Below are 25,485 nucleotides of genomic sequence, written 5' to 3' on the forward strand. Positions count from 1 at the left end.
TTTCATGATTAATAATAAGTCTCTGTGTCATTATTGGGGAGTCAATGGTCCCAATGAAAGTCTGACTATGTAGGTGTCCAGTTTAGATCAGTGCCCTCCACAGGTTATGATTCTCTACATTTTGAACCATTGTGAGTCTGTGTATTATTCTCCATCTACCTCATAATTTGTTTTCTGATGGGTGTTGAGAGATGTCTGTGAGCATAAAGGTAAGAACGTGGATACATTTAGCTACTATGTCCACTAAGTCCAAAGGGAAGAAGGATTATAATGACCCCCATCTCTAGTGACCCCTGTTGAATACCTCAAGCATCTGCCTTGTGGACACTCTGGCCTCCAGGCTTGCAAAAGGAAGCAGGGATGAAGAGCAGGCCGCCCATCATCTCTGGGAGATGATTCAGAGAGGCTGATCTGGCTGGGCCTTTACAGTCCAGGTTTTGTTCTCCTTCAGCAGTGTTCTTTCCTTAGCTGTACCTGGTGGATCCACAGGAAGGCACCTGCAGCTTGCTGTTTAAATGAATGCCCACAGTTGAGCCTGCTGTACTGACTGGCCTCTTGGCTGATTCTGTCTTATGGTACCTAAAGCTTTTCTTGGGACTCCTTACCGCAGTAGGCATTGACCTGCCATCCTAGAACTGGGTTTGCTAGGGGGAGAAAACTGTAAAGTCAGGGTAAGGTCACAGCCAATTGAACTATGGTGTGAATTCCTTACCACTCGCCTGGCACTTTAGATGCAAAGATCCCCTATTGACAGCATCCTCATATGTCACAGAGACACTGAAGGCAGAGTAATTCCTATTTGCGTCTATAAATTGAGAAATTTAGGATGTGGTTACAGACTCCTCCACTTGGCAACTGAATTCATCCCACTCTCTTGTGAGACACGAGGAGAAATTAAATCTTTCTTACAGTTAAGGTGGTTTTCCTGATATGACCTACATGCCAGAGGGAGACTGAAGTAACAGACTTCCAACAGGTCTTACTTACCCATGCATCCTTATCCTCTAATATGGCTAGCATGCTATTTACTCTGATTGAGTCTGTGTCTCATTCAAGGGAAATGGTGCTATTTGAGCCTGGGGATGTCTAGCCATGCAAGGGTATTGCAAACCCTTTTTATTCAATTATTCATTTTTCAAAATAATACATATATGATTATGAGTATTATGCCCTATTAAACAAACTAAATTTAAACACACTTTGAGGTGTGTACTTTAGGATGTACTTCAACAGCATATACAGAGGACTACAGAACGAGAGATATATTGGATTTTCCTTCCCATCTCGTCTCTGTAAATAAATTTCATTTGGACTTAGCATGACTAGAAACACAATTCTAGGCATATTAGAGACATTTAATAATTTATAAGTCAGTGAATGTTAATGTTGAGACTTCAATTACCTTAACAGTTTACAGTAAATTAGTAAATGAGATTGAGATGACATTTTTGGATCTGTATCAATAGTAAAGTAAGACCTGCACCTACAATGTTTCATAGTTGATGATCACATATCCACTAATCAAATACATCCTTTCTGCTGAGTGAGTGCATTTGACACAGGACCTTATCTCAATGTTGTGGCCATTTCTATGACGTGACATTTAGAAATTCTATTCTGAACTTAAAATTGATAAGATTCTTTATTCTGGAATCAAATATGATAATATGTTGTGTTAGCATTTCCTGGGGAGAAAAAGACTAATGCTCATTCAGCCCAGATTGTTACCAATGCAGACCATTTCACCAAAATTCAACCTGGTGAGAAATATGAGTTTATGGAGATTCTTACACACCCAGGGGAGAGGTTATTACAAGAGCATGGGTGATCCCAGTGGGAAAAACAACAGTAACTGTACCACAGCTGAGATCTCACATTCAGGATACTCAACAGACAAAGTTATGACATGGTAAGTTTCACGGAACAATTATAGCTATAGAAGAAAATGTCATAAATCAAGGCAAGTTTCAAACACACTGCTTGAACAAACTGTAGGGAGGTTATAACAAAGAAAAGTTTCTACTGTTCTTTGGTGACATTCTTAGCATTTGTGCTTGTGGAAGTTAGATGTTCCTGTTGAGAGTCTAAAATAATTAAGGTAATAATATTCTCCACTATGGATTCATTTGGGTTGGATAAGTTCTAATGATTACCAAAGATTTTGCCATACTCCACACACTCACAGAATTTGTATTCAGAATGGATTATTTGATGTCTTTTAAGGGCTGAAGATATGTAAACGTTTTACATTTGTAGGATTTCTTTCCAGTATGAACTTTCTTGTGTCGAGTAAGGCTATAAAGATTAACAAAGGCTTTGCCACATTCCCCACACTTGTGTGGATTGTTTTCAGAGTGAATATTTTGATGTCTTTTCAGGTCTGAAGAATAGGTAAAGACTTTGTCACACTCGCCACACTTGTAGGGTTTCTCTCCTGTATGAACCGCCTTGTGTCTATTAAGGGCTGAGTGATTACGAAAGGCTTTGTGACATTCTTTACATTTGCATGGTTTTTCTCCAGCATGAACTATTAGGTGTTTTTTAAGGTCTAAAGTAGAGTAAAACATTTTTTCACATTCTTCACACTTGTAAGATTTCTCCCCTGTATGACGTAATTTGTGCAGAGGAAGGTAAGAGAGCACACAAAAGGTTTTTCCACATTCTTCACATTTGTGTGGTTTCTCTACAGTGTGAGATCTCTTGTGTACAGAAAGTTCTGCATGAGTACAAAAGATCTTGCTGCACACTACACACATGTAGGGGTTCTCTCCACTATGAATTCTTTCATGTCTCTTCAGTTTTGAAGGATAGGCAAACTTTTTGCCACACTTTTCACATTTGTGTCGTTTCTCTCCAGTATGGACTATCTTGTGCTGAGTCAGGGAAGAATTACTAGAAAAGGCTTTTCCACAGACTTCACACTTGTACAGTTTCTCTTGACAGTGAAGTCTTCTATGTTTCTTTAGGTCAGAAGTAGAGTAAAACATTTGGCCACATCCTTCACATTGGTAAGATTTCTCTCCAATATGACATAATGCGTGCTGAATCATGGAAAATTTAGAAGCAAAGGCTTTCCCACACTCTTCACACTTGTATGATTTCTCTCTAGAATGAACAAACTTGTGCTTAGTAAGGGTAGAAAGCTTAGAAAAGGCTCTGCCACATTCCCCACACTTGTAGGGATTGTCTTCAGAGTGAATTCTTTGATGTATTTTAAGGTCTGAAGAATAGGAAAAAAATTTGCCACATTCTTCACACTTGTATGGTTTCTCTCCACAATGAACTCTTTGATGTTTCTTAAGGAATGAAGGATCATAGAAAGCTTTGCCACATTCTTCACACTTATAGGGTTTCTCTCCAGAATGAATTCTTTGATGTTGCTTCAGCATTGATGGATAGTAAAATGATTTGCCGCATTCTTCACACTTGTAGGGTTTTTCTCCAGTATGATTTTTCTGGTGTACAGAAAGTGTTGAACGAGTACTAAAGGCCTTATGACATTCCTCACACTTGTAGGGTTTTTCTCCAGTATGAATTCTCTGGTGTATAGAAAGTTTAGAGCGAGTATTAAAGGTCTTACAACAATCTTCACACTTGTAGGGTTTGTCTCCAGTATGAAGTCTCTGATGTACACAAAGTGTTGAGTGAGAACTAAAGGCCTTACTACATTCTTCACACTTGAAGGGTTTCTCCACAGGATGAATTCTCTGGCATTGAATAAGGAGTGAGTTACCACCAAAGACCTTGCTGTAATCATTACAGTCATTGGGTATTGTCCCTGTTGAGCAAAAGTTGAGATAGGAACAAAAACTTAGCAACATTCTTCATACATATAATGTTTATCTTTAAAATAGAGATGGTTACTCATATATATTTAACCTTAAATGAGAAACTACAATACATTTCAACTCCTATGGGCAATGAGCATAATTCAGGAAACACAGTTGGTGAAAACAACTGGAATAAAAGCACAACCAAATAGCACATAGAAACAATGGAGAATGGCATATTATTCAAGGTGAAATAGCTAAATAAATTGTGACATCTAAAAGTATGGAAACTCTTAAGGTCATTTTGCTAACAGAAAAGCCCATTAAATAATACAGGTGTTATATGACTACACAGACATGAAATTATGAAGTAGCCATCCCTTGGATAAGAATAACTTTATTGTCACTTTGTGAGATAGGAGCAACAGAAATACATAATTTTTACCTTAAAAATAAAGTTTAAGGCAAAAATGATATGCTGCAAAATAAGTAGACTGTCCATAACTATTAAATAATGTATCTCAAGGATTTAGGGTGGTATTTCACATTTTATTTTGATGACATGAAAATATATGCCTGAAGGTTATGAAGTTATTGTAAACCTTCATGTTCAGCTGTAAATAACAGACAGAACTTTCACTGAAGAAAACCTATCTGTCAATGAATAGATAATAACATTAAGAATCTCTAATCTCTAAGAACTAATTTATTTATGATATTAAATAACCTCTGAGCAATGAAGGAGAGAGACCATGTGCAAGGTATGGACATGCAAGGACTTGTGATTACACAGACGTGGAAACACACAGGTCTCATGTTCACAGAATTAGACCCAATAGATCTCTTCACCTTACACTGTTCTGATGTGTTTTATAACTGGATATTCCACCTATGTAAATATATATAATACACACAGACAAATGCTTATAGGCATTGTGCCCTCTCCAGATATTAACACAGAACATCAAACTGCAAAGTAAAGAAAAAATCTTGAATCTGCAGAATTCTGAAAGCTTATTGATGAGCTATCAAATACATTCTCCTAGTTGTAGACAGTTTTACATTTGACGATATGTCCCCAAAGTACATGCATTTTAAATCATTGTTACTGAGTGTGTGACAGGAGAAAAATGAGAAGATATTTTCATCACTCATAAAGAACTCTGATGAGATGACTTTCATTAATATGAATGTACGCGATATGAAAGAGACTTATGTGTGAAGCTACTGTCTTACAATGGTTTCACACACGGTCTTTAGAAATTATGCAACTCTCAGATGTGAACAAACAGTGCAAAGTCTGTTACTGAATGCCCAAAGGGACTCCATTTTGCCTGAGTTTTATCCAATTGCTTCCCCCCCCCCTCCCCCCCCCCCCCCAACTAGAGAAAATGTTCTCATGTAGCCTCACCTGCAGCTTTGGAAGATCCACTGTTTTACAACATAAATTGAATCAATAAAACTGGCAATATTGAAATTTCAGACTCCTGGTTAGCATCTGGTATGAGGTAATTTTGTGTGTGTGTGTGTGTGTGTGTGTGTGTGTGTGTGTGTGTGTGTGTAGATCATGATGGGGAAAACTACAGAGACAACTGAACCAAGCTCATCAGAACTCATGAACTTCAGACCAACAGCTGTGGAGTCTGCCTGGGAATTGACAAGGCCCTCTGATACAGGAGACAGTTGCGTGGCTGGGTCTGTTTGAGGGGCCTCTGGCAGTGGGATCAGGATCCATCCCTGGTGCATGAGCTGGCTTTCTGAAGCCCATTATCTATGGTGGGACAACTTGCTCAGCCTTGGTGCTGGGGGGAGGGGCTTGGTCTTTCCTTAACTGAATGTACCTGCTTTGTTGACTCCCCATGAGAGCCATTACCCTTTCGGAGGAGGGGATGGGAGAGTTGGGAGGGGGAAAACTGGGGGGAGGCGGGAGGAGGGATGAGAGGGGGATTCTGTAGTTGGTATGTAAAACAACAACAAAAAATTCTTAAATTAAAAACAAGACTAATCACTTATGTCTTTGCTAACTTTGTTAAACTTTAGATATTTGGAGAAACTGAGTCAGGACAACTGTGTTGATAATTAATTGTACACCTTTTTAGTCTCACAGGTGTCTTTATATAAAGGTTAACCTTTCTATTCTCTCCTCTGGTTATATTCTTTGTAATAAAACAAGGACCTTAATGTAGAAGACCTGTTGGATTAATTCAGATTTTGTAAAGTTCCACCATAAAGAAATGAGGACATGGAGGTTACCAGTTTTTACATGGACTGTATTTATGTCTAAAGTTTAATTCTGTATAAAGCATCTTCAGATCAAAAAGTGCTAATTTGAAGATTCACATTTTTAACAGAGATAAGTGACTTTCAATTATAAAATCCCAAGTAGAGTCGCTAATTTACTGTAAACTGTTACAAAGATAATGAACACAGAATACCTAATGATGATTCACCTAATGAGTGATTAAATATCTTTAATGTATCCAAATATCTGTTTGTAGTCATGCTAAATACAAATGAATTCATTTGCAGAGACAATATTGGAGGAAGAGACCAATTTGTACCTTCTATTATACAGGCCAGTGTACATGTTATCCAAGTTAAGCAAAAAGCAGGCAACACAAAACAAATTTAAGGTTAACTTTTTGCTTAATAGGGAATAATATTTATAGTGATATTTTATTTGTATTGAAATGTGATTTTATTTATATGTTAATAAAGTTGCCTTGAGGTCAGAGCAAGCCATAGCAGAAGCCTGGTGGTGGTGGTGCACACCTTTAATCCCAGCACTTGGGAGGCAGAGCTAGGCGGATCTCTGTGTGCTCAAGGACACAGCCAGCATGGCAGACACATGCCTTTAATCTCAATACCAACCATAGAAGACCTGGAGGTCTGTACAAACAGGCAGTAATGAGGAGGTCATGTGGCTGGGTTTACAACCAATGAGAAAACAGAACAGAAAGTCTTTAAATAGACAGGACGCACAGAAGTAGGACTGGCGGAGAGGAAGAACCGCAGAAGCACTGAAGGGTAAGGTTTTCCGCTCTTGCTCTGACCTCGTGGTTTTTAACTCTGCAATCAGTTCTGTGTTTCTTATTTAACAAGCCGGTTACATCTACAAATATTCAAATATGAAGTATACTTAAAAAACTGGTTATTGGGCTGGAGAGATGGCTCAGAGGTTAAAAGCACTTCTTGCTCTTCCAAAGGTCCTGAGTTCAATTCCCAGCAACCACATGGTGGCTCACAACCATCTGTAATGAGATCTGGTGCCCTCTTCTGGCCTGCAGGGATATGTGCAAACAGAACACTGTATACATAATAAATAAATATATCTTTAAAAAAACTGGTTATTGAAATTGAATGCTTAAATAAAAAGTGTTAAATCCATACTACAGGTACATGGCAGGATACATCAAGGATCAAATAGCACACTTACCATCCTATGGGACACAGACCATACAAGAGTAAGTGGCATACTAGCCTCATCACAGAATAAGGATGCATAGGGAATAGGACTTGCCAGAATCTGCTGCTCCTGTCTCCCTCTGGCCTGAAAACCAGTCCAGGAAGTCCTATTCATTATCTGTAAGGAAGATGAATGTCCCATGTCCCACAAGACAGGATGGATTCTCTCATGCTGTAGAGGATCTTAGATTTTGCACCCGCATCTGAAATGTCTCAAGCAATGGAGACACTCATTGCAATCACTCTGCACTCAATGTATTATGAACTGATGTTGAGTATCCTATGTATAGGGGAACCTTGTACCTATACCTGGCACCCAAATGGTATGGGAACTACATGCTAGTTCAAATGGTCATGCTCCTTCCCCCGGCTTTCAATATTCCCCCTCTTAACAAAGCTAACCCCAGATTTGAGATGTCAATGGCTGATTGTGAAGGAGTCTTCAGCAAAGTGGTAGATAATGTATGACAGAGCCTCTGCCACAGGGCCAGTCAGCACAGCAGGATGAACTATGGACACTCATTTAAACTAAGTTGCATGTGCAATGGATGGACCCACCACAGCCAGGTAAGACAAGAAAAACCATCTGAGGAGGAGGAGTCATGGAATGTGAAAGTTCATCCAAACCCCTCTGAGTCACCTTCCAGAGACATCTGGGATGTTCTTCAGCCCTGCTCCATTACAAACCAGGAAAACAATGGACCTATACACACATGGAGAAAGTTTAAAGAAGTCAACAAGAGACATTTAGAAGAAGGGACCATGAGGTCTTTTCTCCCATTGGACTCCTGGAAATATGAGCCATAATGCTTCCTTCAGGGATAGCAACAATAGCAACCGAGGACTAGACTCTGAAACAAAACATTTCAGTAGCCATCATATATCTGGAAATGCCAGGTTTATAAATAAATTTACTTGATGTCTTCAATGACTTATGTAGGGCTATATCCAAGGAACAGTTATTCCTTGTAGATGATATACTTAACTGAAGAAAAAAAAATGGAGCCTTACAGCTCAGTAAAAGGCCTAAATGTATTACCTGCTGAGAAAGAGAGGCACACATTTCCTGTTACCATAGCTGGTTTGTAGGACCAAGGCTGAACACCTCACTCCCAGGCATCCCAGGACCTCTCATCCTTCTCTCCCTAGGTCTAGTAGTCTCACTCTGTATTACTTTGTGGAAAAGCAAAGCAGCCTCTGTTTAGTCAGTGGACCCAGTAGCCAACAACCCCTTATCAAATAAGTCAATGCTCTGACTCTTCCCTAAGACCAGTGGGGAATGAACTGTCCACGGTGGCTCTGGTTTGTCTGAGTTATATCCAACTGCTCCCCTCCCTAGAATTGTTTTCATCAACAGAACTGAAACTGTTGACCTATCACTGCTGCTTCTCTGTGATGGAATTGCAGGTTTGGATATATAAACCCAATCATGCCTCACTTCAGTGTAGAAATCTTTCCAGCATGGGCCTACACTAAACTCCAACAAATAAATGACTTTTCTGCATAGAGTAACATTTCCCTGAGTCTTACATTACAATGTAGTCTCAAGAAAAAGATAAACCTTGGAAGTCACTGCAAATACACGAACAGCTCACCACTGGGGAATTATCAAGCTTAAGAGACTTAAAACATCATAAACATCCGAGAGATGTCCTTTGACAACAATGGCAAGGAGAGACCTAAAGAATTAGCTCCATAATCATGTTTCAATGCAGATGGAAAAGCCTGCCTTTGTTGAACATTTGGACCTCTAATCTGTTCCTGACCCCCCATTCCTACACACCTGAATGCTCAGTGGCTGTTGCTTGTCTCTTCACACCTGAAGACCCTTGTCTTTGCTCCAGAAATGTCACCAGGAATGGCTTAGAGACAGCAAGACCTGTTTGTCAGAAAAGGGGACAAGATTGTTTAAGTGTTCTACTAGGAACTGGCATGTCCTTTCTAGTACAGTGTTTATAAGAGATAATACAATAAATGACTGCAGACAAGCAGGTCTTTAAATGTTTTCTGACTGTATTACTATAGTAGAGAAATTTACAGTGTCCAGATTCTCAGTCTTATTTAAAGGGAAAAACATTAGAACTGAATTATAAGACACGTTAATTAACAAGTGTGCTCCATGCCTCATGCTATTGAATTTCGAAAAAGTCCCATGGAAGTGAAGGAAACATGCATCCAACACTGACAGTTCAAACACACACCAAAAAAGAAAATCATTGAAATGTTTCTTAGATATGGAGCAATGTCTATAATTTTTCTTAAGGTGAAGAATATGAAACTCACTGTTGAAAAGCACAAGGTGCCATGAGATATGTACAAAGTGAGGAAGCTACATGTTGATGGTGAAATAAGAATTCACTATGGATGAGATCCTCACCAAGGAACACAAGGTTGCTGTAATTCTCCAACATCACATCCCTGTACAAGTTCCACTGAGAAGGCTCTAGACATTCCCACTCCTCTGGAGAGAAATCAACGGCTACATCCCAGAAGGACAGCATTTCCTGAAATAAAGATGAACAAATGACATCACACTTTTAATTAATTAAAACCACCAATAAGAATATAAATACCAAGATGCATCAGGCTGGATAGTTCTCCAGCTAGGGTCATTTGAGATGACAGAAACATAATTGAGAAAATGCCTCCCTAAGACTGTCTTGTAGCAAAGCCTAGGTGGCATTTTCTTAATTAGTAATTGATATGACACAGCACAGCCCATTATGGGTGATGTCCACCCTGGGCAGGTTGTCCGATATGGTATAGGAAAGCAGAATAATGTGTAGCAGTGTGATACGCTTGTATTATACAACACACACACACACACACACACACACACACACACACACACACATTTCTTAGAGGAGAAAAAAATGGTGAGGGAGAAGGAAATCTCAACACTTCATATGCACAACCATCAACATGCAGAATAATACAGGAAGAACTCACAGAAGAGATAGGTGTGAACATATGAACAAATCAACTACAGGACTAAGGCCACTATTGGAGAACTTAGAACAGAACAAACATCTCTCTGGTCTTTAGTCATTTTTCACTTTCTGTCTTTTCTCTGACAGGTATTGATCAATGTGTTTATGATATTCCTAAAATGTTTTCCATATATTACACCTGTTTGTCAGTGTGCTGTAGCTGAGAAATATATTTGCTGATGCTATTATCTTATTTCAAAATTTTCTAACTTCAGATTTCTGTCTTTCATATCTTATTGAATAAAGGCCCAGAATGATCTATGGGAATAGCCCTACATTATTTTTCCTTTTTATTAATACATGAAAATTATCAGCAACTTAAGTATTAATGGGGTATTTTGTAATAATTTTAGGAGTAAACTTGGATGATTTTCTCATGCTCATCTACTCAAACACTATAAATCAGGCTTCAGAAAAATACTTTACATAATGTTTACACACATCCAGCATTAGGAGGACAAGTACTGTGAGCACAAATTGCCCTCTTATCACACTGTTCCAGAGCACCTATTGTTTAGTAAGTCCCTAAGATTCAGTTTCCTGATGTCCCTGGCTGGTGGGAAAAATTGTTGTATCTCCAACTTCTGTGAGTTACATTGATAGCATGTAGCCTATCAATGTGATCAATTGGTACTTAACTTTCTCTGCCTGAAATAATTTCCAGTTTCACCCATATCATCACAACTGACTAGACTGGTTTGTTTTTCTGAAAACTGGTGCAATTAAAGTATATCATTCCCCTCTTCCTCATTCCAACTTCTTTCTTGTCCATCTCAAATGTATGACATCTTCTTCTTTATTATGGTTAATACAAACACATGACTATATACATATGAAAGGCCGATTCTGTCCAGGTTGCCTGTATGTGTGTTTTGAGATCTGACTCTTCACACGGGATGAACAGTGAGTGGGTTCATCCCTGGGGAAGACTAATTCTCCTTCTCTCAGCAGTTCTTTGGTGCAGGATCACACGAGACTGCCATCTACAGGGTGCTATATGTACATTGATGTTTTCATTGTTCAGGCAGTATGTTGTGGGTCGCCATTCCAACCTTGGCCTGGAGGTTCCAACCACCATTGAGGCTTTGGTAATGGTCATGCCTACAAGGCGGGGAGGAGAGAGGATGTGAAGACCCAGGATCAAGAGGAGAGGTCTTGCTTGGTTCTGGGACCCTGGACGCTGGAGGTAGACTGAGCAAAGTTCTCCAGAGAACATGGCCAGACTGTGCCATATCTTTGCCAGACCCTACAACCTATCCCTTCATTTGTAAGTTACCCCACAAAATAAACCTCCCTTTTAACTACGTGGAGTGGCCTTAATAATTTCACCAATATCTGGCGCCCAACATGGGGCACCTTCTAGTACTATGAAAAACTTGTCCTTAGGTTGGAGGCTCTCAGGTAGGACTCAGAACATTGTGCCTGAAGTACATGGTGTTTTCAGCACTAGGAGGGGGTGGGGCATGCTCTCAAGACTTTGGCGCAGAGGAAAGGTCTACTCTGTAAAGAATGATTACACTGAAAATGTCTTTTAATAAAGGGCAGACTTAAGCAGCAATGAGGAGGCCAATACATGTTCAAATAACAAGCAGGCCAGATAAACTTGGTGAATAGAACACCCTTTAATTTCTCAAGGGAAAAGCAACTGAACTGTGTTGAAAGCACCTTTGGAGCATGTAGACCATGTCCCCACCTTTACAACTAAGTGAGAAAAAAAACCCAGAAAACAAAGATTCCACTCTTTTTAACTATTAATTTCCAAGAGTAGGGGAAATGAACGACCATGGAGAATGGCAAGAGTCCAGACAGAGTGACGATGGAAGGCACTTCTATGAGAGAACTAGAGCAGGCCCCCACTGGAGAACTCACTGCAGGGGTCACCACTAAAGGAGCACAGCTCAGCGACAAAAGTTTAAATTACATATGGAATGTGTCAGCAGAAATTCACCACAAATAGTTCTTAAGTCAGCAATGTGCTGATTGCATGGATTTATCATGGTGCTCACTGTAAGAAACATGAAATGAACATAGAAAGTATTTCTCATGACCATCAAGTATGTTTAAATGTTTCTGGATACAGACTCTGGCTCGGAATTTGCTATGAAGCAAAGGACCACCAGAGGTCTTGTCCTCCCATCACAAATGCAGAGATGACAGGGATGTGCAATAGAGTAGACTGGAGTTTATTCTCTATCACAGGTCTGTTTACTTTAAATCACATGAATACACACACAGGTCTGTGAGTTCTTCCTCACCCTGCTGACCTGACACAAAAGCCTGGCACTGGAACCCAAAGCCATGTGAGGTTTTTTTTTTTGTTTTTTTTTTTTTTTTTTGTTTTTTTTTTTTTTACTTGTTCCTAGGGACCCTGCTTCGGGACTACCTCAACGAGCTCAAGGCAAGATCAGGATATGTTGACACAACCATTTAGGGCCAAGCAGACATCCTGTTGTTTTTACAGTTAGTCCATCCTACATTAAGGATGGAAGACCTTTCAAAGGTTAAGAAAACCCAGCCCTCCAGGTGAGGCCTGTAGTCAGCTTCTCCAGTTCCTTCTTCCTGCAGACGGTCCCTCTGTGTGTGTGGGGGGGGGGGGGGGGGGATGTACGTTCTCTCACCCCTAGTCAAAACTTTTCTATTGCAGCTGATTCTGGCAGATCTGTCTGCTGGTTCCAGAATTTCCCACCTGTAACCTTTTTCTCGTCTCAGATTTTTTTTTTTTCCTTTCTTAATTCTTTCACTGGCAGAGAAGATGAACACGATCGAGTCCTCAAGATCGTTACACTAGGCAGCTACAGAGTTCAGGACGGACCAGACCCCGTTTGCTCTACAGACACTGAGAAATCTGACAGCGTCCATGTGAGATGGCTCAGCTAGAGAAGCATGCTTCCCCACCAGAGCTGCTCACTGAGCTCCCAGCTCCGCCTCAGGAGCAGGCAGTCAGCTGACCATCATTAGTTTGCAGTCCCGGACTTTGCGCTGCCAGGTTGCTCTCTTGTCCCAGAAGCCCAAGCCTTACTTGGCTGTCAAGCGGTGTCCTAAGGAAACTGTCACTCAGGGCACAGTCCCTAAGGCCCTCACCTTAGCCCAGACCTGCAATCTCACGTGACCCGGCCAGTTCATCACAGCACTCCAAGGCAGTTTCTTCCGCCCTCCTACCCAGCCTAGGTCCGCTCCCTCCAAGACGGACCCCGGCATCCCGCCCAGGGCCTGAGGCTGCGCTGCACCCTGGACCAACCTCCATGTCAGAGACGCAACAGGAATGCAGAGCAGGACAGGACTCTCCCCAACTTTGGGGAAGACACACCTATACAAAAACGAAAGCTGAACTGGAATTTCCTGGACGGCTCCTTGTGATGTCACAATCGCATGGACTACATATCCCAGAATTCTGTGCAGACATCTACCCAGAAGCCTAGTGTGGTTCTTTTGTTTTTTCGTATCTTTTTTCCCACCCCCTGTTCTTGAACTTGTACTCTGCTTTCTGTTGTCTTTACTCTGGTAGTTAGCTCTTGACTCTAATGAGACTTTGTCTTAATACAGAGTACTAGAAATAAATAATCGTTGTTCCTCTGTATTGAACCTCTGTGTGAGCCATACATAGATGAGCCTCCGAGTTTTTGTGTGAACTTTGAAACCCGTGTAGTGAAGTTAGTTTGGTCGGGGACACAGAGGGCATACAAAGCATTGAACAAAAGTCCAACTCCCTAACATTTATTTGCAACAAACTCCCATAATCCATCGCGGGACTTTCCCACCAATCCTTAAGTCCTTGTAAATCTTTCAGATGTTAAAATACATAAGAAATTCAGCTTTAGTGGGAACACTACTAGTATTTTACCAATATCAACCTGGCTTTTCACCAACTCAGGTACATACACACTGTTATTAGTTCATGCTTATGTCCCCTGCTCCCATCCCACCTGGAGGGATACGGCCCCTGTCTCAAACAGGTGTGTGTAACGACCACTCGCCTATTATCCATTATTGGAATTCCCTCTTGTTTGATCTGTTTTGTTCAATTTCCTTTGCCTTCTGATACTGAAACTCTTCCTATGCGACAGTATTTTGAAAGTCTTGAACTTACCTTTGTTTCTCAAAATCAGGACACAGAAATGCTGATTTCTAAAATACAAAGATATCAGAAGTATCAAATAATCTTATTGAAATTTGACAATCAAATACGTTACTATGCACCTTAACCTCTACTCTGGTAGCCTCAGAGAGTTTCACTTTCAACTCTTACTTGGAAAGGCAATCCATTCTCAATGTCCACTTAGACTGTAATAGTTGCCAGGATGCAACTAGTAATCTCAGACGAACCTTTATTAAGTGTCCGGTTACCTTAAAGCAACCCAGAGCAAGACACAGCTTGGAAACTTGGGCTGCTTCGCTGTGCTCTCACATCCTGAGGTGACGGAGGCCGGAAAGGACAGCCTGTGGGGCCTTCAGTAGGCTCCTGACGAGGAGCTGCCATGTTGGCAGTGGTGGAGCATCCATTCTGCACTTTTTTTTACCCTTCTGAAACCCCAGGCAACCAGTAGCTCAACCAGCCAGGGAGGCCAAGCCCCAATTCACAGTGGCTATGGGGTGTGGGACCACTTTTTCAATACTAGGGCTGTGTGGCTCTCCCAGAGAAGCTATACTGGGTTCGAATGCTTTCTTTTCTTTCTTTTTTTAAAAGATTTATTTATTTATTATCTACACAGAAGAGGGCACCAGATCTCATTACAGATGGTTGTGAGCCACCATGTGGTTGCTGGGAATTGAACTCATGACCTCTGAAGAGCAGTTGGTGCTTTTAACCTCAGAGCCATCTCTCCAACCCTGCTTTCACTTTCTATGGACTCTAAGCCTGCTTTTTCTGTGATTCGGTATTCCTTGTTCTTGAAATTCCTTTGCCTCAAGCCTATGGTCTGCCTTGGTTTTTGCCGGAATAAGCCTGGCTACTCTTATGTTTCTACTTTTCCATTACAAACAAACAAACAAACAAACAAACAACAACAACAACAACAACAAAAAGTTGTCTTTTGTGTATGGATACCATTAAAAATTAATTGCCTGTAGAGGCTCCAGAGGGGATGTGGTATAATCAGGATATCCTGACATGGCCTAAGTGGCTTCATGGCCCACTTCTTTTAGTTACTTTCAAAACTTGATTTTTAAAGAAGGCTCTCGCTGGGCGGTGGTGGCGCACGCCTTTAATCCCAGCACTCGGGAGGCAGAGCCAGGCAGATCTCTGTGAGTCCGAGGCCAGACTGTGCTACCAAGTAAGTTCCAGGAATGGCACAAAGCTACACAGAGAAACCCTGTCGGGGGGGGGGGGGGGGCTGCCTCAGAATCACATTTCTCGAGACAACCTGTCATTTGACAAAGTTTTACAACCAGTTACTTAAGCAGGGCCTGGTCACTGGAGCAGATGTAGCAGGGGAGACAATGGCAGCAGACAGTCAGCAAGTCTTTCCCCTCACATCCTTACGGTGTCACATAATGAGCCTGCAATTTACTCTGATAGGGTCTGTGTCTCATCCAAGGGAAACGGTGCTACCTGAGGCTGGGGGTGTCCTGTCATGTAAGAGGATTGTTAAATTAACACCTTTAGCACTAACACTCTATTTCCCAAACCAGGACTTTTAAAAAATATAATTACACTTGGTTTTTAATTTTATGTGATATTAAACTATGTTTAAACTTGTTTTGAGGTGTGTGCTTTGGAATGTACTTCAATAGCATATACAGAGGACTATAGAATGAGAGACATAATGGGATTCTCCTTCCAATCTCATCTCTGTAAATAAGTTTCATTTGTACTTAGCATGACTAGAAACACAATTTTGGGCACAGTAGACACATTTAATCATTTATAAGTCAAGTGATTATTAAAGTTTAGGTTAATTACCATGTATTAACAATTTTTAGTAAATTAATAAACTTGAGATTGAGATGACTTTTTCATGTCTGTATCAACCTGCACCTACAGTGTTTCATACTTGATGATCACATATCCATTAATCAAATACACCCTTTCTGCTGAGTGAGTGCATGTGGCTTGGGTCCTTATTTCAATATGGATCCAAGTTTCTACGACATGACAGTTGGATTTACGAGAAAGGAAAGAAGACATTCTTTATTCTGGAACCAAATATAACTGAAAACGTATTCTGTTAACATTTCCAGGGGAGAAAAAGACTATTGCCCATTCAGCCCAGATTGTTATCAATTCAGACCATTTCATGAAAGTCCAACATGGTGAGAAATATCAGTCTATGGAACTTCTTACACACTCAGGCGGGGATGTTATTACAGGAGCTTGGGTAACACCACAGGGAAAAACAATAGTAACTATAACACAGCTCAGATCTCAGACTCCAGGAACCCAGTGGACAAAGTTAGGACATGGTAAAGGTTTCAGGGAACACTTACAGTTACACAAGAAAGAGAAGAGACTCATTAATCAAGACAAGTTTCAAACACACTGCTTGAACAAACTGTTGGAGGTTACAGCAAAGAGAAGTCTCCACTGTTCTCTGATGACATTTGGGCTGTTGGAAGTTAGATATTCCTGTTGACATTCAAAACAATTAATAATGATTACGTTTTTAATAATTAATAATTCGCCATTATGGATTCATTTGAGTTGGATTAAGATCAGAATGATTAGCAAAGATTTTTAAAATACTTCACAAACTCAGGGAATTTTATTCAGAATGAGTCATTTGATGTGTCTTAATGTCTGAAAAAGTAAACTTTTTAAGCCATTTGTAGATTTCTCTCCTGTATGAACTATCATGTGTCGAGTAAGGCTATAAAGATTAACAAAGGGTTTGCCACACTCTGCACATTTGTAGGGATTGTCTTCAGTGTGAATTGCTTGATGTCGTCCAAGGCATGAAGATGAGGAAAAACATTTGCCACATTCTTCACACTGGTAGGATTTCTCTCTAGTATGAACTCTCTTGTGTCTCCTAAGAGCTGAGTGATAACGAAAGGCTTTGTGACATTCTTCACACTTGTGTGGTTTCTCTCCAGTGTGAACTGTTTGATGCTCCTGAAGGCTTGCAGAACAGGAAAACCTTTTGCCACATTCTACACACTTATAGGGATTGTCTTCAGAATGGAATGTTTGATGTCGTCTAAGGGATGAAGATGAGCAAAAACATCTGCCACATACTTCACACTTGTAGGGATTGTCTTCAGAGTGAATTGTTTGATGTCGTCTAAGACATGAAGATGAGGAAAAACATTTGCCACACTCTTCACACTGGTAGGGCTTCTCTCCACTATGAACTGTCTTGTGTATCCTAAGAGCTGAGTGATAACGAAAGGCTTTGTGACATTCTTCACACTTGTATGGTTTCTCTCCAGTGTGAATTGTGTGATATTCCTGAAGGCGTGCGTTGCATTCTTCATACTTGTCGGGATTTTCTCCACAATGAATTCTTTGATGTTGCTTAAGGAATGAGGGATAGCAAAAGGATTTGCCACATTCTTCACACTTATAGGGTTTTTCATCTGTATGATTTTTCTGGTGTATAAAAAGTGATGAGCGAGTATTGAAGGTCTTATGACATTCTGTACACATGTAGGGTTTGTTTCCAGTATGAAGTCTCTGGTGTATAGATAGGGTTTTTTGAGAACTAAGGGCCTTTCCACATTCTTCACACTTGTAGGGTTTCTCTCCAGAATGAATTCTTTGATGTTGCTTCAGCATTGAAAAATAATGAAATGATTTGCCACATTCTTCACACTTGTGGGCTTTTTCATCAATATGATTTTTCTGGTGTATAAAAAGTGATGCGCGAGTATTAAAGGTTTTATTACATTCTTTACATGTGTAGGATTTGTCTCCAGTATGAAGTCTCTGGTGTATAGAAAGTGTTTTGTGAGAACTAAGGGCCTTACCACATTCCTCACACTTGTAAGGTTTCTCCCCTGTATGATTTTTCTGGTGTTGAATAAGCAGTGATTTACAATCAATGACCTTGCTGTAATTGTTACAGTCATTGGGTGTTGTTCCTGTTGAGCAAAAGTTGAGATATGAACAAAAACTAGGAAATATTGTTTATACTAATAAGGCTTATCTTTAAATTAGAAACATTTTACTAACAGAAATAAGTCTATTAAACAATACAGATGAAAAATAGCTGAAAAAAATCAATGAAATTATAAAGTAGTCATGCCTGGAAAAGATGAAGTTAATTGTGATTATGTGAGATTGGATCAACATCAAAATATACAATTATTATCTTAAGTATAGAGTTTTATTTTAGAAGATATAAAAGATATATTGCATAACAAGTAGACTGTCCACACCAATATTAAATAATATAGCCTAAGGATTTAGGACAGTATTTTATGTTTTATTATTGATAACTAGAAAATGAATACCTGAAATATATCAAGTCATAACAAAAAATTCAGGTTCACTGGTGAATAACAGAAATTTTGCTGAGGATTTTGTCAATGAACAGGTAAAAAAGTTTGTTTCTTTGTTTTTGTTTTTTTTGAGATAGAGTTTCTCTCTGTAGCCCTGGTTATCCTGGAAATTGCTATGTGGATGAGGCTAGCCTCCAACTCAGAGATGCACTTACCTCTGCCTCCCAAGTGCTGAGACTAATGTAGTGGGGTAGCATGCTTGGTGATAATTTACCTATTTCTAAGATTTATTCATTTACAAGATTAAATAACCACTGAGCACTGACTGGAGATAGACAATGAACACGGCATAAAAATGGGAGACTCAGCCAGGTGGTGGCGGCACATGCCTCCCGCAGCTCTCGGGAGGCAGAGGCAGGCGGATCTCTGTGAGTTCAAGGCCGGCCTGGGCTACAGAGCGAGTACCAGGATAGGCTCCAAAGCTACACAAAGAAATACTGTCTTGAAAAACAAAACAAAACAAAACAAAACAAAACAAAACAAAAAACAACAACAAAAACCCAAAAACAAAAGGGAGACTCATGTTTCCCTGTGAAAGGAAAATTCACAAAACCAGAGATATTAGATATTTTTATCTTACACTGTCTTGATGTGTTTTATCCACCCACCAAATATATAGGGTACATAAAACAAATGATTATAGGCAGTGCACACATCTAAATAATGATACACTATATCAAATTACAAGGTAAAATAAATCCTCCAACCCACAAAATTCTGAAAGCTTATTGCTAAGCTATTAAACACATTCTCCTAGTTGCAGACAGTTTTGATCTTTGAAAACATATCCACAAAGGGCATGCATTTTAAATCCTCATTTCGGACAATGTAATAGGAAAAAAATTTAGAAAATTTTCATCATTCACAAAGAACTCTGATGGGGTGACATTCATTAACATGAGTGTAAGTGACACAAAAGAAACTCATGTGAACTTACTGTACTCCAAAGGCTTCACCCTGAGGGTGGAGAAGAGGCCTGTAGAAAAGTGTACAGACTTTCATGCATTTCTCCCATTACAATGTAGATTCAACAAAAAGGAAAAACCTTGGAAATACACAGCTCACCACTGGGGAATTAACAAGCTTAAGGGACTTAAAACATCGTAAACGTCTGAGAGATGTGCTTTGACAAGCGAAAATGGAGAGACCTAAAGAATTATCTCCACATCAAAAGTTTTCAGTGCACATGTGAAAGCCTGTCTTTCTGTTGGAAATTTAGACCTCAATTCTGCCAAAACCCTTCTTTCCTACCCACCTGGGTGCATGGTGCCTGCTGCTTGTCTCTTCATATCCCAAGGCCCTCGCCTTTGCTCCAGAAATGCCACCAGGAATGGCTTAGAGACAGCAAGACCTGTTTGAGGGAAAGAGAACAAGACTGTTGAAGTGTTCTTCTTCCAGAAATTGACCTGTCCCTCCCAGTACACTGTTTATAAGGAAAGATGATGGAATAATTGACTGCAGACATCAGTTCCTTAAATGTTTTCTCACAGGACCACTACCGTACATGAAGCAATGTACAATGTCCAGATACTGAGTCTCATTTATAGAAAAAAAACCATTAAAACTGAATTGTGAAACACTTTAATTAACAAGTGTGCTCCAGCCTCATGCCATGGAATTTCTAACAGTCCCACTGGAGTGACTACTGAATGAAATATATATCCGACACTAACAGTTTAAACAGTAGAATGTTTCTTAGCCATGGAGCAACCTCTCTAATTTTTCTGAAAACAAAGGATATGAAACTGGCTGTTGAAATACTCCCATGAGAAACCATACAAAGTGAGGAAGCTACATGTTGATGGTGAATTAAGAATTCACTATGGATGAGAGCCTCACCAAGGAACACAAGGTTGCTGTAATTCTCCAACATCACATCCCTGTACAAATTCCACTGAGCAGGCTCCAGGCATTCCCATTCTTCTGGAGAGAAACTCAATGGCCACATCCCAGAATGACAGCATCTCCTGCAATAAAAACCAATGAATGACATCACACTTTTAATTAATTCTAATATAAATACCAAGATTCATGGGGATTGATAGCATTCCTATCAACTTGACACTAGCTGGGGTCATTTGAGAAGAGAGAAACATAGTAGAGAAAATGCCTACCTAAGACTGTCCTGTTCCAGACGGTGGTGCCGCATGCCTGTAATCCCAGTACTCAGGAGGCAGAGGCAGGTGGATCTCTGTGACTTTGAGGCCAGCCTGGTCTACAGAGCTAGTCCAGGACAGACTACAAAGCTACAGAGAAACCCTGTCTCGAAAAACAAAAAAAACAAAAAACAACAACAACAAAAAAAAGACTGTCCTGTAGCCAAGCCTAGGTGGCATTTTCTTAATTAGTGATTGATATGATACAGCACAGCCCATTAGGGGTGGTGCCCACCCTGGGCAGGCATTCCTCCATTCCTCTATGGTATAGGAAAGCAGGCTGGACAAGTCAGCAAGCAGTATTCTTCTGCAGCATCTGATTCATTACTTGCCTCCAGGTTCCTGCCTTGACTTCCCTCAGTAACCGACAGTTAACTGAAGTTGTAGCCTACAATAAACCCTTTTTTCTCCAAGCTGTCTTTCATCATGGTCTTGATCACAGCAATAGAAACCCTAACACAGGCATCATGTGCCTGTGGACACAAAAAAAGAGAGCTAGAAATGCTTCTTAAATAGGTGAGTACTATTGCTCAGACATGTCTGAAGTGGTCACATGATCTCACACTGTACCCATCTTCAAAGAAACACAAGTTAAAAGATGCTATAAACCCAGTTGGACACAATCCAATTCAAACAGATAAAATGTAAAGTGAATGCATCCAAAAAAAGAGCATTCACTTAGTGCCATATGCTATTATGCACCACACATACATACATTTCTCACAGAAGAAATAGTGAGGAAGAATATACTTTTCAACACTTAGTAAGTGTAATAATAAATGTGAAATGCAATGAAAATACAGATTTTGATGCAGTGGCTCTGGCTGTTGTCCTGGTTTCTGGATGTCTACAGAGTTCAGTAATGAAGCAAAGAGACATGAGATTGAGCAGGCAAAAGGTAAACTGATAAAGGAAGAACCACAGGCTAAATATCATTTAAGTATTTGAACATTTTTTTTTCTTCTTTTTTTTTTTGGTGTTTTGAGACAGGGTTTCTCTGCATAGTTTTGGTGCCTGTCCTGGATCTCACTTTGTTGACCAGGCTGGTCTTGAACTCACAGAGATCCACCTGGCTCTGCCTCCTGGGTGCTGGGATTAAAGATGTGCACCACCACCACCTGGCATTGAACATATTTTTTAAAAACTGTAAGAAAAGAACTAATAAATGGGAATTTAAAATAGAGTAGACATCACTGGATCTTTTAGTCACTTTCCTTTTCTACCTTTCCCCTGACAGGTGCTGACTGACACGTTAATGATAGTTCTAAAGCATGATGTGCACATATATACCTGTGTATCAGTGTGCCGCAGCTGAGAAATACAACTGCTGATGTTATTTCCTTATTTCAAAGTTTTGAAATTAATAATTATGTTTTTCATATATAATTGAGAAGAGTCCCAGAATGACCTATGATAACAGTCATACATTATTTTACCTTTTTAATTAATACATTAAAATTATTAGCAATATGTGTATGAATGTGTTATTTTGTAATAATTTCATTGGGAAGATTTGGATTGTCTTTCTCAGTTACAGTATGGTTAGCTCCTCAAACACTATCTTCGAGACTTCTGCAAAGTACACTACATAATGTTTACACACATTCAGAATCCGGGGCGACAGTACTGGGAGCTTCTCCTCCTATTACACTGTTCCAGAGCATACATTTTTTTTTGGGAAGTCCCCAAGCCTTGGTTTGCTGATGCCATTGATCAATTGGAAAAAAAAAAAAAAAACATTACTTCTCAAATTCTGTGAGTTACAATTTTTACATTTACCACGCTGATGAGATCATGTGTTATTTAGCTTTATCTGCCTGAAAATCACCAGTATTGTAACAATTGACAAGACTTTATTTTCTCTAAAAAAATTATTGAATTAAACTGTAAGTACATCATTTCCCCTCTATCTCCTCATTACAACTTCTCTCATGTTCCGCAACAGTCAATCTTAAAAATATGATGTATTCTTCTCTAATTATTATTGTTAAACACACATACACACACACACACACACACACACACACACACACACAGAGCACAAAAATACATAAATACATCTACACATACCTATATCAATCAGAATGGCCAATTCTGTTCAGTGTTGCCTGTCTGTATGTTTTGAAGACTGACCAGTTGTTCCTGGATGAATAGTGAGTGGGCTTATCCCTAGGGAAGACCGATTCATTCTCTTTCTCTCTCTCTCTCTTAGCAGTCCTTAGGTACTATACTTTGTTTACCCAGCAGACTGCCTCCTGCAGGGTATCATGTGAAACTGTCATTGTTCAGGGCTTGTTTAGGTAGTCATTTTGTTGGGGTATCATGGGTGCAGTTTCCCTTTATTTTCTAGAAGGCACAACTTCACAGCAGACTTCCTGGACCCCTGGCTCTCATAATCAATATACCCCCTCTCCAGAGATATTCCCTGAGCCTGGCATGCAGGAATTGTGATGTAGGGTATCTTTTGGTCACAGTACCACAAGACAATAGTTCTCTGCACTTTGTAAGTTTTAGCCTTCTGTATTGCTCTTTGTGCTGCGGAAAGAAGTGCCTTTGATGAGCAGTGACAGCTATACATCAGTGTAGGTCTAAGGAGAAGTATTTGGAGTGCAGTTATGGATTATGATGATTTAGTGGTATCAGTATGTTCTCCTCTATGATTTAAAGCCTAACAAGTCATCAGAGGCAGCTCCAACCATTATGTAGGTCTCCTGTCTCTTTTAAGTCCCATTGACAACTGCTGCTTATGCAAAAGTGTGACAGTTGCTGTGGCACCTTTAGAGATATCACGCCACACTGGTCATTGTTGTGGTTTATGGTCATAATAGCTAAGCAGGACTATTTATTGCTTCTCTCCCTTGGAGCTTGCAAAGCACCTTCCAGAACTAAGAAAATTCACCTTTAGACAGGAGATCTTCAGGTCAGATCCACCTCAAATGCTTTGACTTTGTGTCAGCATTTGGAGGAGGGAGTAGTTATTGTAACAAGACCTTTGGTACAGCAGAAACATATACTCTGTAAAGAGTGACTACATGGAAACCTGTCGTTAAATAAAGGGCAGAGCTAATTAGCAACTGGGACAACATATCTCCAGGTCACAAGCTAACTGAAGAATTGGTGAATGGCACATCCAGTAATTTCTTAAGAGAAAAGCTACCGAACTGTGGTAAAAGCTTCTTTGTAGCTAGTGGAGTACATTTCTACCTTTACAAGGAAGGGGGTGGGGGAAACCACAGATAAGACTCTTTTTAATGATATGATCACCAAGAGCAGGGGAAAATGGTCACCGTGGAGAATGGAAAGAGCCCTGAGCACAGTGAAGATGGAAACATACTTCTGTGAGAGAAATATTGTAGCTCCCCAATGGAGAACTAACTGCAAGGATCACTCTCTGTGTTGCCCAGCACTGGCTACCACTATTCCATGAGAAAGTGTCTGCTGTCTTGAGGCCAGTCTCCTATGAGATGCTGTCAGTGGAGGGCACTGCACCTGTAAACAGGATAGCATTTAGTAGGAATTTTAGCCAATACAATTAATGGCAACCATTTCAAGGGAATTTGAGCCTGGCAAAATTCGTTTTCTATGGAGGAGAAATGCAAATATTGTCTGCTCTAAGGTGGGCAAAGTGTCATTCATTAAAAATTGGTAACATTCTCACTATAATTGGGAAGTAGAAGTCTGTAGTCCACTTGAATAGAGGCTGGTCCTAGTCAAACCTAGAACAACAGAATGGACAGAGTAGACACATTAAGAACTCCTGCATCTCCTGTCAGTATCCCTCAGAGACACCTTTTCAGAGAATCAGACAAAACTGAAGATTGGTGGAAAGTCCAAGCCAGATGCAAAAGGAGGACTGGATTCCTCATCAGGTTCCTAACAGTAGCGACCTTCATTCAAAGCAGACTATGTTATGATCAAAGGACATAGTGCTTAAAATACAAACTACATACGTGTGGAATGAAAGAGTCATTAATTGATGATTTAATCCAGCATGTCTTGCAACATATGACTCAGAAAAGGGAATAAACCATGAAAAAATACGGGAGGCCAAATGTAGTATCTGCTTTGGAAACATGAATTACATAATTATAACTTTAATTTCAAAATATTATCACAAGCATTGCCTTTTACATTAGATGTCTAGATGTATTGGTGAATTGTATTAGTACATATATGGTTTCTGAGTCTTCTTAAAGTACCAGGAAGTGGAGTGTATGCAAAAAAGATTTGGGACATGCACCTTCATAGATCTGACTTAATTTTCTATAGATACTGCAAATAAAACAACGGAATGCAGATTATCAAAGAGATGACACTGACCATGCAACCATACACACCACTCAATTCAAACTATGTTGCTGCATTTGATAATGACTATGGAGGACACTATGAAACACATGAATATAATAAAAAATGACAATGTAATTAATGAAAATCTGTGCTGCTCAAGTTTATCCCTTGCATGTTTGATCCCTGTTCAACTCTTTTGCAATGTCTCTCCATGACCTCTGACATACTCATATAGATCGATGGACAGGAACTGAATGTCCTCACCCAGCACACCTCCCCTCCAGAGTGTCCCAGATATGACATGTCTCACACAGCAAGGTTCATGCATGAGTTGTAAACACAAGGAACTCCTCCCTCACACTGACATTAGAACACAAG

The 25,485-nt window shown here is 39.9% G+C and overlaps 2 protein-coding genes across 5 annotated transcripts; both read right to left on the bottom strand.

Moving 5' to 3' along the window:
• Positions 1–19,977, bottom strand: LOC118596385 (zinc finger protein 58-like). 4 transcript variants are annotated; one of them, XM_036207256.1, is made up of 4 exons: positions 19,917–19,977; positions 9,613–9,739; positions 9,019–9,114; positions 1–3,778 (listed from the first exon to the last, which is right to left on the bottom strand). In XM_036207256.1, the coding sequence occupies exons 2-4, from the start codon at positions 9,734–9,736 to the stop codon at positions 2,205–2,207; spliced, it is 1,794 nt and encodes a 597-aa protein (XP_036063149.1). In that variant the 5' UTR covers positions 9,737–9,739; positions 19,917–19,977; the 3' UTR covers positions 1–2,204. The 4 variants fall into 4 exon arrangements, with proteins under 4 accessions (XP_036063149.1, XP_036063148.1, XP_036063147.1 ...); XM_036207255.1 differs by lacking the exon at positions 19,917–19,977 and adding an exon at positions 14,313–14,346; XM_036207254.1 differs by lacking the exon at positions 19,917–19,977 and adding an exon at positions 13,464–13,577.
• Positions 15,895–24,234, bottom strand: LOC118596403 (zinc finger protein 58-like). The gene is given in 5 exon segments (XM_036207279.1): positions 15,895–18,241; positions 19,917–20,012; positions 20,501–20,594; positions 20,596–20,628; positions 24,152–24,234. Coding segments are annotated over 4 exon segments (1,524 nt in total). The 5' UTR covers positions 20,626–20,628; positions 24,152–24,234; the 3' UTR covers positions 15,895–16,937.
• Between the last annotated feature and the right edge of the window lie 1,251 nt (positions 24,235–25,485).

This window comes from Onychomys torridus, chromosome 15 (assembly GCF_903995425.1).
Source record: "Onychomys torridus chromosome 15, mOncTor1.1, whole genome shotgun sequence".
NCBI lineage: Eukaryota > Metazoa > Chordata > Mammalia > Rodentia > Cricetidae > Onychomys > Onychomys torridus.

Excerpts from the sequence above, each read along its gene's own strand:
- LOC118596385 (XM_036207253.1), bottom strand. The coding sequence starts at position 13,423 with ATGCCGGGGTCCGTCTTGGAGGGAGCGGACCTAGGCTGGGTAGGAGGG. Across the intron at positions 9,740-13,306 it reads GATTGCAGGTCTGGGCTAAG|GAAATGCTGTCCTTCTGGGA; the intron begins GTGAGGGCCTTA and ends TCTTTATTTCAG. Across the intron at positions 9,115-9,612 it reads CAGCAACCTTGTGTTCCTTG|GTCTTGCTGTCTCTAAGCCA; the intron begins GTGAGGATCTCA and ends TCTGACAAACAG.